This window comes from Salmo salar, chromosome ssa10 (genome assembly GCF_905237065.1).
Source record: "Salmo salar chromosome ssa10, Ssal_v3.1, whole genome shotgun sequence".
Taxonomy (NCBI): domain Eukaryota; kingdom Metazoa; phylum Chordata; class Actinopteri; order Salmoniformes; family Salmonidae; genus Salmo; species Salmo salar.
The window spans coordinates 105,212,032-105,227,703 of record NC_059451.1 but is presented as its reverse complement, the minus strand read 5'-3'; the positions used below and the strand labels follow the sequence as shown (position 1 = coordinate 105,227,703).

The window sequence follows — 15,672 nt, the reverse complement described above, 5'->3', positions numbered from 1 at the left end:
TCGTTCAAGTTATTCAGGCCCTGTCCCTAACCCCTCCCTGCCTCGCACATCATCACTTGGCGTGATAAAGGAATAATCTCTGGAATGAGGTGACGAAATAATCACACTGTCCTCTAAGAGGGAAAGATGACTTTGGGAAATGCGCTCGGTCGGATTGCAAATGTGTTGCCTCGCCTGTGTATGTCTGCCGCGGCAATCTAACTCCATACTAACACTGTAGCACAGTAGAAATGTACGTATTTTAATGTTACAGAGAATACCATGCATAGGTATTGTAGTGCATTGATTAAATGCAGAGACAGCAATGCTTCCATAGGAGTGTGCTTGATAATGAAGTTCAAGAGCAGCAAAGCAGTAGAAGACTTTTAGCATAATCATCACTTCTCTTTATCCTGCCGCAACACAAAAAGCAAAAACATTGAGTATAGTCCTATATTCAAATCAAATCAAATTGTATTTGTCACATGCGCCAAATACAACAAGTGTAGACCTTACCGTGAAATGCTTACTTACAAGCCCTTAACCAACAATGCAGTTCAAGAAAGAGTTAAGAAAATATTTACTAAATTAACTAAAGTAAAAGAAATTATAAAAAGTAACACAATAAAATAACAATAACGAGGCTATATATAGGGGGTACATACAAGTCAATGTGCGGGGGTACAGGTTAGTCGAGGGAATTTGTACATGTAGGTAGGGGTAAAGTGACTATGCAAAGATAATAAACAACGAGTAACAGCAGTGGAAAAACAAAAGGGGGGGGGCAATCTAAATAGTCCGGGTAGCCATTTGATCAACTGTTCAGCTGTCTTGTGGTTTGGGGGTAGACTCTTTTAAGGAGCCTTTTGGTCCTAGACTTGGCGCTCCGGTACCACTTGCCGTGCAGTAGCAGAGACAACAGTCTATGACTTGGGTGACTGGAGTCTTAGACAATTTTTTGGGCTTTCCTCTGACACCGACTAGTATATAGGTCCTGGATGGCAGGAAGCTTGGCCCCATTGATGTACTGGCCCGTACGCACTACCCTCTGTAGCGCCTTATGGTCAGATGCCGAGCAGTTGCCATACCATTAAGACGCAACTGGTCAGGATGCTCTCGATGGTGCAACGTTCTGAGGATCTGGGGACCCATGTCTCCTGAGTGTTTGGACCATAATAGTTTGTTGGGGATGTGGACACCAGGGACACCAGCATACTTAATGACGGTGTTGGAGTCGCGCTTGGCCACGCAGTTGTGGGTGAACAGGGAGTACAGGAGGGGACTAAGCACGCACCCCTGAACGACCCCAGTGTTGAGGATCAGCGTGGCAGGGATTTGGACCTGGTCTCGGAGAAGCAGTATATCCTTTGTGTTGGACTCATTAAAGAAAACATCTTCATCCAGTTTTCGGTCATAAGAGATGGTAGCAGCAACATTATGAACAAAGTAAGTTACAAACAACGTAAAAAAATAAAATAGCACAGTTGGTTAGGAGCCCGTAAAACGGCAGCTATCCCCTCCGGCACCATTATTTAAAAAATGACGAGTGTCTGTAAATGCATGTATTTTACAGGGTGACTTTCACTTTTAATTTAGTCATTTTCTATTAAGGTATCCTTACTTTTACTCAAGTATGACAATTGGGTACTTTTTCCACCACTGCTTCAGAGACACATCTGCTATCAAACTGGTGTGGTTAAAATGTACTCACCACCCAGATGTCTTGCCCTCCCTATTTCTCTTTAGACCTCCATCAGACTCCATTCAGTTCATCTGGTCCTAAAAAGGGATCGGAGATGGATCCTCCAGAACTTTAAGTTCTCCCCACATTTCCCACGACAGTGTGGAGGCAACAACAATCTCAACATGGGCAGACGTCCCGGTAACTGACCCAAATCTCTCTCTCCAGTCCCTCTGTGCCTTCAGCTATCGTCCATTATACAAATGAAGACAGATGTCCATACTGCTTATTTATTTATCTAGCCCTGGATTCTGAGGCTGAGATTTTCTCCTCATTAGTACTGGCTCTCAGTCTACTCTGTTTCTTTCAGTAACCTTGTGTGTCAGTGTGTGTGCGCTTGCATGCATGTCTGTCTGTCCGTCCGTCCGTCCGTCCGTCCGTCCGTCCGTCCGTGTCCGTCCGTCCGTCCGTCCGTCCGTGTGTGTGTGTGTGTGTGTGTGTGTGTGGTGTGTGAGCGTGTGTGTGTGTAAGCGTAGTATGGGTCAGAGAGGCTCAGAGTGAGTGCTGACCCTGGTGATCTGGCTGTGCATGTTGATTTCATTAGACCACTGTTTTGTGTCTGGGAGTAGGAGCAGCTTGGAGGTATGGCCTCCTAAACTAGCTCAGGCAGAGGCACAAACTTCACTGAGCACCGCTGCCTATGTGGCTGCACACTATGCATGCTATGCCAGACCTGGAGCACTCTGGCTGGGCACAGGTCAACTCTAATAGTCCAGATGGGACAACAGTGAAGTGAACACGTGTAGGTTTGCATGCGTTGGAGGATCCCAGGGGCTTTATGTGCCAGACTGTGTGCGTGTTGTGTGTTGTCTGTCTGTGTGTGTGTGTGTGTGTGTGTGTGTGTGTGTGTGTGTGTGTGTGTGTGTGTGTGTGTGTGTGTGTGTGTGTGTGGTGTGTAGGTGTGTAGGTGTGTGTGTGTGTGTGTGTGTGTGTGTGTGTGTGTGTGTGTGTGTGTGTGTGTGTGTGTGTGTGTGTGTGTGTGTGTGTGTGTGTGTGTGTGTGTGTGTGTGTGTGTGTGTGTGTGTGTGTGTGTGTGTGTGTGTGTGTGTAGGTGTGTAGGTGTGTAGGTGTGTGGAGGAAACTGCATTCATATCGCAGACCTCAGTCATATTACCTGACTTAAATGGTCATGTACATTGACAGCTCCTTATCCTCCCTTGAAGAAACAAGACATTTTACATGCCTGGGAAATGTATCAGGGTTTCCATGCGTCATTACCGGTATGTACTGTATGTGTGCTGGAAAAACGAGTATGTTTGGGCGGGTGACAGTAAGAATAAAATATGGACAGAGACACTATCATATCATCATAATCTGCAAAATGTGTATAGGTCTGTGTCAACTCTCCCACCATGATCAGAATGAGCATTAGGGAGAGGAGACAAGTTATGAGACGAGTGACATAACATATAAGCTGTCTGTTGACAGGGCTTTCCACACCAGGGTTGGGTATGAGTCACTTTCTGGTTACTTAACATTGTAATGTGTCCTCTCTTTGCTTTATCAAACAAATGGGTTCCCACAAGTTTTCCCTCTGTAAACCTTGGCTGGTGAGAGCAGGGTCATGTACATTAGGCACCAAACAGAAGAAACCGGACTGAAACAGGCTGGGACTACCTGGACTTGTCCAACAAGAAACACCTATTTTGTTTTTACAAATGAATACAACCTAGCATAGGGCTAAAGGCTAACCCGCTGAGTCATAGACACAACACTGTCTGGGTTCCCACACTGCAGCTCCTCTAGCCTTCTCTGTCATGTTGTGTACATGTTCTACACTGATGCATCCAATTAGGGGATGGCCACAACATTCTACCCAGCTTAAATAAGAAAGCAAACTACACACATCAAAGACTGTGACCGAGTTGACCACATGCTCGACTCAGGTATTGGTCTGTCATTTATTAAGAAGAAAAAAGAAAAGAAGAATCAGAAATGAGGAAGGGTTTCGGTCAGAGTGCAGCTGCTTTCATTTCCCTCTGAGACTAACTGCATATGCATTGGGGTGTCTGCTGCCTGAGGGTGTGTGTGTGTGTGTGTGTGTGTGTGTGTGTGTGTGTGTGTGTGTGTGTGTGTGTGTGTGTGTGTGTGTGTGTGTGTGTGTGTGTGTGTGTGTGTGTATTGTATATACAGTGCTCTGAACCTGAGCCATATCATCCAGGCAGTTAAAGATGTACTTCCGGGCCTCCTTGGACTTGATCACCGTCTCTCCCTCATGGTCCTCTGGTGTCTGTGGAGAGAAGACAAGAAGCAGATGTTCCATTCAGTTCCAATCAGAGTTCCTCTAGTCTCTGAAAATATTTACATTTCCCTCATTACAGATTCATGTTAACCAGCAGCAGGACTGAGCTAGCTAGCAGGAATGAGCAAGTTGGCAGCACTGAGCAAGCTGGCAGGACTGAGCTAGCTAGCAGGACTGAGCTAGCTAGCAGGAATGAGAAAGTTGGCAGCACTGAGCAAGCTGGCAGGACTGAGCTAGCTAGCAGGAATGAGCAAGTTGGCAGCACTGAGCAAGCTAGCAGGACTGAGCGAGCTAGCAGGAATGAGCAAGTTGGCAGCACTGAGCAAGCTGGCAGGACTGAGCTAGCTAGCAGGACTGAGCTAGCTAGCAGGAATGAGCAAGTTGGCAGCACTGAGCAAGCTGGCAGGACTGAGCTAGCTAGCAGGACTGAGCTAGCTAGCAGGAATGAGCAAGTTGGCAGCACTGAGCAAGCTGGCAGGACTGAGCTAGCTAGCAGGACTGAGCTAGCTAGCAGGAATGAGCAAGTTGGCAGCACTGAGCAAGCTAACAGGACTGAGCTAGCTAGCAGGAATGAGCAAGTTGGCAGCACTGAGCAAGCTAACAGGACTGCGCTAGCTAGCAGGAATGAGCAAGTTGGCAGCACTGAGCAAGCTAACAGGACTGCGCTAGCTAGCAGGAATGAGCAAGTTAGCAGCACTGCGCAACCTGGCAGGACTGAGCAAGCTAGGAGGATTGAGCTTGCCCTTTTAGCAACCCTGGGGTAACACACAAACACTAATCAAACAGCCATGTCCAGGGAGCAGGGCTGGCGTGGTGGAATACACACACATCTGTGCTCACACACACACACACAGGCAGGGACACACATATACGCATGGAAACACACAAATACACATACACACCCACAATAATCTTACAGACCTATTAGCAGAGGAAAACTCTCTGACAAAACACACTGTAGTATTACAGTATCATAATGTTCACTGTTGCTGTCAAATGGAAAAACACGGCAAGCCAAGATCGAAGTGAAGCTTAGCCATCACTCTGACAAACCTATCCCTGTGTCTGACTCAGTGAAGGGGAAACAGTTGTTGGTTGCTAGCCATTCGATTTTCCACATGCCAACAACCATGGAAAAAGATGCAGTTGCAGCCGTGTTATAATATACAAAGTATTAACTTGTCTGTGACAGGCTCTTGTATAACTTGAGAGCACACATGCACACACACACATACACGTTCGCACACACACGTACACACAAACACACTTGAAAACAGACAGGTTGTTATCATCCAAACTTACTGAAAGGTCAACATTAGTATGCAAGGAACACGCTACATTATTGGATGTCAATGTGGTATTGTTGTGCGTCATTTTGTACGGATAAGAACTAAGACGTGTCCTAAATGGTACACTATTCTAGGGCTTCACAAACAATGACATTTGAATTGAAATTGCAATATTGACATGTGCAATATCCACATCGCAAGAGACTGCACATTTTTTTTACGCCGTGAATGTAACATTCAAATGTAATAAGGGTTCCCTGGGAAACTCTGACTAACACTTTGGTTTCTACCCCGTCACAACAACTTCTACTGTACCATGCCAAACAACACCAACTATAGAATCTGAACACACATTTAATTTCGCAATATCTGGTAAAAAAACGCAATTAGATTATTTGCCAACGTCGTGCACCCCTACCCTATTCCCTATATAGTGCACTACCTTAGAACAGGGTAAAAAATGGTGCACTTTATAGGCACTAAGGTGCCATTTAAGACACACTTGTGTTGAGACCTGATCAATCTTGGAAGAGAACATCACTAAGTGCAGTGGAGCGGTGAATATAGCTATATCCAGCTGAGATATTAGTATTGTGGAGTCAGGACGTGCAATACAAAACTATGTCTACAGATCTGCCACATGACACAAGAAATGTTACCCAGTTATTGAGGAAAAAACAGGCCAGCTCCACTGAGTCCCTGCATAGAGGTGTGTGTGTGTGTGTGTGTGTGTGTGTGTGTGTGTGTGTGTGTGTGTGTGTGTGTGTGTGTGTGTGTGTGTGTGTGTGTGTGTGTGTGTGTGTGTGTGTGTGTGTGTGTGTGTGCACGTGTGTGAACGTGTGAAGAGACACCCCCCTGAGCTGGATTCATCAGACCCAGTTCCAGTTACCAAATCCTCTCACACAAATCCATGTAGCTGTCATTAGGCTTTCACTTTGTTTAGAGCCAGCGTTGAGTCTGTCCTGTGAATGCCTCACAATGGGCTTCTATAGTTGTACAGTATCGACTCCTCTGGAACAACGCTCTGTGAAACCTAACTGCTCTTTTGATCTATATGGAAAGTTTTGGTGCAACAAAAGGGCAATCATAATTAGTATTTCTCAAGTGTGTGTGTTTCTGTGTGTGTGTGTGTGTGTGTGTGTGTGTGTGTGTGTGTGTGTGTGTGTGTGTGTGTGTGTGTGTGTGTGTGTGTGTGTGTTCTACAGGCCTACCTTCAGCCTCCACAGGGGGTAGTTGGTAGAGTCTGTGTCTCTGTTGAAGAATCTGGTAGTCTTAGTCCCTGCACTCAGGAGGTACTCCGCAGGCAGCCCCTGTGTCTGAGAGATGTATCGGATCTACAGGAGGACAAATATCAAATAACACATCAACCATGCATTCAGAGTTTCACACAATCAGCCAAACAGCATTAAAATGAAGACATGCAAAATAAGGCACGATTAATTGGATATTGTTTTGCCCTTTTGAGGCAAACTGATTTCACTGAAAATCTTAGTGAGAGTTAGAAAATCATTGCTGGCAGAAATCATTGGGGTGATTATGCTACAATAATCCTAACTCCCCAATATGTTCACTGCAGAGGGAATATGCCTAGACCCATACTGATGCAGTATCATCCATTATTAATAAAATGGCAGTGTGTGACAAGGTTGTGTTATGCATTAGATGTGACACATTTTCACAGCATGGTCAACCTGGTGAGGTCATGTGGTCAGGAAAAACTCTGCCCTAACTGTGATTTATTACTGGCCATGAGTTTTCACCGACCAGAAGACCTACCCAAGAAAAACACCTGGAGAGATCTGATGTCAGGCAGTATCAGATGCTGCCTGGGTTCCTGTGTGTACTGTGTATGGTTAGTCCTGTTATGTGAGTGATGGGAATGAGGCCTGTGTGTGAGTGCGTGTGTGTGCATGCATGCGTCTCTGTTTGTGTCTGTGTGGTGTCTCGTCTCCTCCGACAGACAGGCAGCTCCTGATCCCTCTGCAACCTCTCTGTTTATCCCAGCAGATGCCACTGAGCCACTCGCCCCAATTAGCAGCGCTCTGGTGCTCCAGAGCAACACATCTCTCTGTTCCGCTCATCTTTCTCTCTCACTTTCTGTTCCTCCTCTTCTCTCTCTATCTCTCTCTCCATCATCTCTCGCTCTCTCTCTTCTCTCTCTCTATCACTCTCTTTCTCTTTAACAAACTCACATTAGGCTCTGTGGGAAAGCCTTGGGCGAGTGTTGCTCCATCTCTCAGAACAAATCAAGCTGGGTTTTTTTCACCCGTGCTGAAACATATCTAAGAGCAACTCTAATTTGCAAAGCTCTCAAATTGATGCTCTCCCCTCATCCCTGACTTCTAATTTACACTAAATTGTGACATTGACTTCTAGTGATATCTTAGGACTGGTCCTGAAGTGGACTAGTGACTCTTATACACCTTTCATACTAAGACGTTTTTCTGACAACTTTACCATACTGCCAACTTTACCATACTGCCAACTTTTTTCCGCCTTTTCCTTATCTGAAAGGTATTGCCGCTATCAAAGCCGAAACATTTATTTTCACCTAACGACCTAGTAATCATTCCGGTAAAGTTCTGCCTACGGCTTAGTATGAAACGTAGCTGTAATGCTGAGGTGGGATTGGCACACACTACGCTCTTAAACTCTTGATGGTTGCTAGGCAGAACCAGTTAACCATTGTCTTGCCAGTTCTAAACTTTGCGAGGCGTCACTTCATGTCACAGCCAACCACTAAGCATGCACTGTTTTCTGAACCACAACTTGATGGATCCATAAGGAATTACTGTGGGAATAAATATAACTGAATTACAAAAATATTAGAATAAAGTAGGCTAACGCAATTGAAGGCATGTATCAAAATGTTGCTTACTGAAACTCCCAAAGTCAACCAATCTATGTAATACTGTACATTTTAAGCAATAGCCTACCTGCGTGTGGTCAACTAGATTAGCATTTCAGCACCGTTTTGATTGGGACAGCACCATCTCACTGCTTTCAGACAATCAATGTCAGATTGTTGTTTTCACTGAATATTTGTTTGGATATTGGTTAGGCTGGGGAAATGTTAGCTACGTTGAAGTGAGTGCTGCACTTGATCATCTTGTCTGGTTGGCTCATTTATTACAACATTTAGCCAGCATGTTATGGAGTTTAACAACTGGATTATTATAATTTTATTATAATTAGAATGTTTCTTAGGATCTGTCTAAACAAATGAATATTGGATTTCTTTTTGATGGTGTATATTGAATGGATTTATTAAACCCACATCTGCACACCACTACTACCACTCATCACCAGTGTGCCGGCATGCGGGAGATATAAAAGGCATATGCAGGCAAGAATCTGGTCAAAATGGGCCTGTTTGTAAGGGGATCATATAAACATTTCCCAATTCTTTCTACAGGCAAAATACTGTAAATCCTACGTGAAAGCAGTAATAACTCTTAGTATGCCACTGTTGCAAAATGCACACCTTGATTGATTGAAATGGCTGAACTCTTTTACATTTCCGGTTTATTGTAGCATTCAGAAACAACTTCTTCTAGCTCTTGTCTTGGATGCTTTCTCTCATTTAGGCATCACTCATTATCTTTCAGGTTGTCACCCCCTATGGGCAGACCCTCAGACCTACCTGGTCGTACTCGGAGGCCCCCGGGTAGAGGGGCCAGCCTAGGAAGAGCTCAGCGATGACACAGCCCAGGGACCACATGTCGATGGCCTCACAGAAGGGCAGGCCCAGGATGATCTCCGGAGCTCTGAGGAGAGAGAGAGGGAGGGAGAGAGAGAGGCAGCATGGTTAGATACAGGCCAGAGTATTTCTGTAAGGTAAGCAATGGTACAAGAAGGGGCACCTGTATGAGTTAACTGACCGCACATTGAATCTAACCTGGAAAAGACCATGACAGAGATTCAAACAATTGCAGCTAAACGACCTGTGCACTGAGATTTACTTTTCTGCTTGAGCTAACTTGGCGTTTACAGCGAACATGATGTCCGTAAATGTCGGGGAAATAGCTTTTAAAAGTCTATTGCTGTGTGCAGGTTGTTAATCTGCGTTGGATTAAATCCCAGCCCATGTCATAACACAATGTGTTGATGTAACACTAACTTTAATGAAAGATCTCATCTGGGAGAAGCAAACAAATGAGTGACATTCCTTTTCTTCAGTGTTAGGAGCAGCAGCTAACCCTCCCAAGACATCAGCAAACTGGGCCACTATTCAAAACATTCCCAAAACAAACTTAATTAGATTACATTGCCAGCAGCAGTCTTAACATCCCGCCCAAGATAAACTAATCAATCAGCCTGTCATTCCCTGATATGTTATCTTACACTGATCTCAGTCCAGTTCTCAGGACTTTAATGCAAACACCTCACTTGTTTAGAGAAGCTTTGAGAGAAGTTGAAGGACTTTGTTTTCTTTGATTCTCCTTCATATGGAACTGGCAGTCACGCTGTTGATCTTAGTGCTGACCGTGGGGGGGCCGGAGCTAATTGATTGATAGCCGTGCAAGAGCAAATCGGGATGCCCAAACCTTGGGGAGTCTGGGTTCTGGCATAAAATATGGGGGAGGGGAGAGTGGGAGGGTAATCTAGGGAAGAAGATGGGGCTTGGTTACAGTGGCCCTATGTGGAATCAATTATGCTGCCATGAAAAATAAAATCAACATATATTCACAGAGCAACCCTCGTCCGACTCCGGGCCGTTTGCAAAGGCCAGTTAAAAACCCCAGAGCCCGGTTACCAGGTTCCTAGACTTCTGGGCCTTTACAAAACACAGGGGCCAAGTGGCCACTTCACGACTGTCACCGATAAATAACTGGGTCTGAGTGAGCACTGAACAGGAAGAAAATCACTGTCTCAGTTATACGAATGCCACGACTGACAAACGATTTAGAAAATGATCCCTTTTACTGTGGACTCACCATGAGCTCTGTTACACTAGACCAGATAGATTATAATGCAGTCCACTGAGCTGAAGTCTCTGATGAGCATTTCAATTACTACGCAGACTGCCTCGGTCCCCAATGAGGGAAACTCACTGTGACACACACAAACACATACGCATGTGCCTACATGTACACATGCACGCGCGCACGCACAAACATAAATACACACACACTAGAGACCAACTACTTCGTCATAAAACATTATCAGTGATACATTTTAATGGCGTGACAAGAATTCTCTGAGCTTTAGGCTGATCCTTGCCGAGTTCCCAGCGTTCCCTGCCTGTGGTGGTCATGACAACGGGGCGAGAGGAGAGGAGCGGAGCGGAGGAGCGCAGACTCCAAGGCAGCCTGGGAGAGAGACAGAGAAGTAACTCCTTGCTGGAAGCCTGCTGGACAGGCCCGGACAACAGATAACGTGGATAAGAGCAGGGCTAAGAGCAGGGCTCTATGGGACTAGGGGAGGGGAGTGATAGTGGAGGGAATCTGATCACATTTGCCACATGGGACTCAGACTTCTCTCTTCTCGGACCTTCCTCACTTGTCTATTTGTGAAAGAGATGGCAGGTTTAACATTGTGAGAAACAGCTGGGACCAAGCTTTATCATGGTGGCAGACACAGGGATATCTAGATAACAAAAGAGAGAGACAAGACAGTACAAATGAGAGATTGAAGAAGAGAGAGAAAGACAGAGACAGAGAGAGAGAGAGAGAGAGAGAGAGAGAGAGAGAGAGAGAGAGAGAGAGAGAGAGAGAGAGAGAGAGAGAGAGAGAGCAGTAGCCTCTCCAGTGAACCTAACAAGGAGAGGGCTCAGTAAATACACAGGGTGGTTATTGGGGTCTTGGGGCAGTGGTGGAACACACCACGACAACACACCAAGAAAACACAACACAACAACACACCACGACAACACACCACAACAACACACCCCGACAACACACCACGACAACACACCCCGACAACACACCAAGAAAACACAACACAACAACACACCAAGAAAACACACCAAGACAACACACCCCGACAACACACCCCGACAACACACCACGACAACACACCAAGAAAACACAACACAACAACACACCAAGAAAACACACTAAGACAACACACCAAGACAACACACCCCGACAACACACCACAACAACACACCAAGAAAACACATGACAACACAACACGACAACATACCACAACAACACACCAAAACAACATACCACGACAACACACCAAGACAACACATCACGACAACACACCGAGACAACACCCCCAAACGAGTCTGAAGGAGGGTTATATTACACACTCAACACACAATGAGCTGGGCCATCTATTGTGGGTTGCCAGAGCAGATAGCACTGGGCAGGACACTGTGTGCTGAGGGGAGTAAAGGAGGGAACCTGAGCTATGGGCCAGGGTCAGTCAGCACAATACTCCCTCTTCAAACTGCATGGGCTTTCACTTTAGAGAGGTATGAGGTAAGGAGCTTTACAATGAGGGATGCAGAGGCTTACACACACGCGCAAACACACCCAGGCCCACACACACACACACACACACACACACACACACACACACACACACACACACACACACACACACACACACACACACACACACACTAACCAGACAAAATAGATACTATGGTTCTGGCTGACATAAGCTCGGCTATTTGTTACTTTGTAACTTTCCGTTGCTGAAGATAAGCTGTTATTGCATACACACACACACTAATGTGACACCCTTCCCCTAACTGTGTACAGTTTCCAGTTTCCCCAGAGAGATTTAGGGGTCTTTGCTCTCTGATTAGCACACACACACACACACACACACACACACACACACACACACACACACACACACACACACACACACACACACACACACACACACACACACACACACACACACACACACACACACACACACACACACACGCCCTCTATTTGCATAAGTATACTGTATCAGACACCTCTGGCCCCCAGTGCTCCCAACACTCAGGTCACAGAACCTTCTACTCCCACAAGGTCCTTCCTAGAGGTTACAGCAGCAGCGCTCCCCTCCCATGCATTACCAATCTCCCTGGAATATTAGCGTCTGCTTAGCATGAAATGAATATGATACAACAACCAATCATGGGGAAATGGTCTGCGCCGGCCTCAATGTTCTTTTCCATGGTTGACTGTGTGCCACGTTTGATGTCATGGAACTGTGGGTTTTTATAACAGTCAGCTTTGGACCATCCTATTTAAATTAGAGAGCAATTAGTCCTGCATCTTTAGCTGTGTGTGTGTGTGTGTGGAGGGGGTTTGTGTGTGTGTGTATGTGTCTATCTGTGTGTGTGTGTGTGGAGGGGGTTTGTGTGTGTGTATGTGTCTATCTGTGTGTGTGTGTGGGGGGTTTTGTTTTGGTGTGGGGGGGTTATGTGTGTATGTGTCTATGTGTCTATCTGTGTGTGTGTGTAGGGGGTTTGTGTGTGTGTATGTGTCTATTTGTGTGTGTGTGTGTGTGTGTGTGTGTGTGTGTGTGTGTGTGTGTGTGGGGAAGGTGTGGGGGGGTAATGTGTGTATGTGTCTATCTGTGTGTGGGCAGGGTGGGGGGTTATGTGTGTATGTGTCTATCTGTGTGTGTGTGTGTGTGTGTGTGTGTGTGTGTGTGTGTGTGTGTGTGTGTGTGTGTGTGTGTGTTTTCATGTTCCGGTCCATTAGAGCTGATGATGTTATGCTTGGATCAGTTTCCGGCAGCACCTCCTCGATCCAGGACCTTTTGATGATTCCACTGCCCTGGTCTCACTGAGGTCCAGCTGCACTCCATCCCTCCCTGCTAACCCAACACAACGATCACGTTCATGAAATCAAACCAGTAATGCAAATCTCCTCACTGCTTCCGTGGCATGCAAAACACAGCAGATGCTGCTGATGCAGGCCCTGGTAAACACACATCTGTTCAGCTCACACACCTCTCCTCTTCTCCCTCTTTCCTTCCTTCACTCCTCTCCTCCCTTTCTTCCTTCACCCCTTCCTTCCTTCACTCCTCTCCTCCCTTTCTTCCTTCACCCCTTCCTTCCTTCACTCCTTCACTCTCCTTAAGGACACAGAAGCAGGATTCTGTCTCCTTTAGCACATAGATAGTGTAAAGGTATGTGCCCTACAGCTAGGGTTACAGCAGTGCTCCATAAGAGGTCATAGATAGTAGTGGTCAATACAGGAGATGGAATAAAGGTTGTGGGTAAAACAGTCAAATGGAAAATGCCAGGTAGTCAGGTGTTAACTGCTTACCACATCCTGGTGCTTTATGAGCAGAGCTGCTCTGCATGCAAACCTCAGCTACGTACACACACACACACACACACACACACACACACACACACACACACACACACACACACACACACACACACACACACACACACACACACACACACACACACACAGCCACTCAGATTGTGAAGTTTGCACTAGAGGGTGGTGTCACTTTGCAGTGCAAGGCCAATACAAAGATGCCATAAAGTATGTCTTTATCAGAGTAGGCCTATTAGATACAGCATTTGTGAACACATAGCCATTCTCTTCTGGAAAGTTCCGTTGACACCACATGTGCAGCATGTGTACTCCATAAGCAGTGGCACAGAAACTCCACCACCAATGTAACAGCTCTAAACTATACCTCCTCTAACACATAGACAGCAGCGAACAAGCTGGACCGGACCACAACACTCTGAGGAGGTGGAGTCATGCATGTGGCAGGCAAACTGGTACAATCCTTGCTACAGTACTGCATGTGGGGGGAGGGGCGCTGTGACATCCTCCCAGCTGGCCTCTCATTGATGAGGCCGGTCCCCTGGGAGCTACAGTGATGGCACAACCCCACCACAATAAATGAATGGGGCCTTTCTTCTGCCCCCCTAAACTAGGGCAGGCAGACCAGGCGGGTGGGTGGACAGGCGGGCAGAGCCCATCTCCTCTCCTTCTGGCCCCTCCACCCATAACCACGCACTGCACTGCAGCTGCTATTCCCGGCTCTGACATCATGGGCATTGGGCACGTCAGGATGCATCCATCACCCTGACCTTCCCTCAGCTCGGCTTCACTTCAGTCTCCTGGCAGTCTGGCACATCACTGGTCTGGACCCCTGCGTTTACAATTGATTGCAATGAGGTTGAACGATAGACATAATTTACTTTAAATTACATAATTGCTTGGCATTGCAGCATTCACACTGGACGGTGTTTCTATTGCAATGAGTCTGAACCATAGACCTCATATTTATTATACAGTATAGCTTACTGTATTCATATATGACATCATTGGTGTGAACTGCCATTGCAGGTGGTTTATATTTCTGATGAGTTTGAACTTTTCATGACAACTCTTGGTACAACAATAACTGCTCTTGTACAATGGAGTCAAACTCACACTACACTTGACAACTGCAGTAATTGCCTATTTACTGTTACGTTAACTAGGATGGTTGGGTTAACTTCATTTGAAGAGCTCTCTGCTTCCTGACGTGATGAACGGAGTACAATATTATAATATTATGTATGCCCTCAGAGTTTGGTGGCAACCTCTTGACATATAACTCTTTGAAGGCCTTGTACCGAGTGACTGAGGGACAGAGGGAGAGTCCAGGGAGAATCTAAATTGCATTTCCTTGATTCCTCATGTCCTCTCTCCTCGCCTCCTTCCAAAACACATTGGATGGGTTTTGAGAAGGAGGTGAAGAGAGAGGACGTGAGGAATCAAGGAAATGCAATTGCGATTCTCCCCAGCACTATCCTCCACCTGTGGCCCCTCCTCTGGCTCCAAAGTTAGTGGTTTCCTCTGTCAGAGAGGCTGAGACAATGAAACATGTGTGCACATACACACACACACACACACACACACACACACACACACACACACACACACACACACACACACACACACACACACACACACACACACACACACACACACACACACACACACACACACTAAAAAGAACCAGCCCTGCCCAGCCATCGCGTGAGGGAGCGATGTGGCAGAGTGAATGCTAAATGCCTATTGAGGGCTGCATGATAAAAGACTGTTTTTGGTCCTCCACAAGCCCCCAGGCCCCAGTCAAGGGATTTAGCTAGTTGTGTAAGTCAGGACATAACAAACTTTTAAACAGACCTTGAGAAGTAGTATTTCATTCAGGGTCCAGTTAACATTCCTTGTGCTCAAGGTGTTGTAAAGAAGGGATCTCTCTCTCTACTCAAAAGGCAGAGATAAGTTCTGATGGTGCTGTAACTGTTTCCACTGTTAATGTGGTTCCTCTTTTAAAAGTTTAAAAGTTGTGTCATACTGCGGCACACCTGCAGCATTCTGTGGCACGTCATTTAATTGTCAGACATTTTTTTCCAATATTTCGGGAAATCAGTGATATTTATTCCCATAGTAATTCATTATGGATCCATAACTAAATCAACATCTGCATTTTGAAAG

General features: G+C 46.0%; 1 protein-coding gene across 8 annotated transcripts in view; it reads right to left on the bottom strand.

Annotated features, from left to right (window-relative positions):
• Window positions 1-15,672, bottom strand: part of LOC106561392 (homeodomain-interacting protein kinase 2) — a 134,970-nt gene that overhangs the window by 21,279 nt on the left and 98,019 nt on the right. For 5 of the 8 annotated variants that reach the window (XM_014125320.2, XM_014125323.2, XM_014125325.2 and 2 more), the window contains exons 3-5: window positions 8,895-9,018; window positions 6,463-6,585; window positions 3,852-3,950 (exon numbers count right to left, since the gene is read on the bottom strand). In XM_014125320.2, coding sequence (XP_013980795.1) covers window positions 3,852-3,950; window positions 6,463-6,585; window positions 8,895-9,018 — 346 coding nt within the window. The remainder of the gene's footprint in view (window positions 1-3,851; window positions 3,951-6,462; window positions 6,586-8,894; window positions 9,019-15,672) is intronic. The other 3 variants (XM_014125322.2, XM_014125326.2, XM_014125328.2) reach the window with 1 other exon arrangement.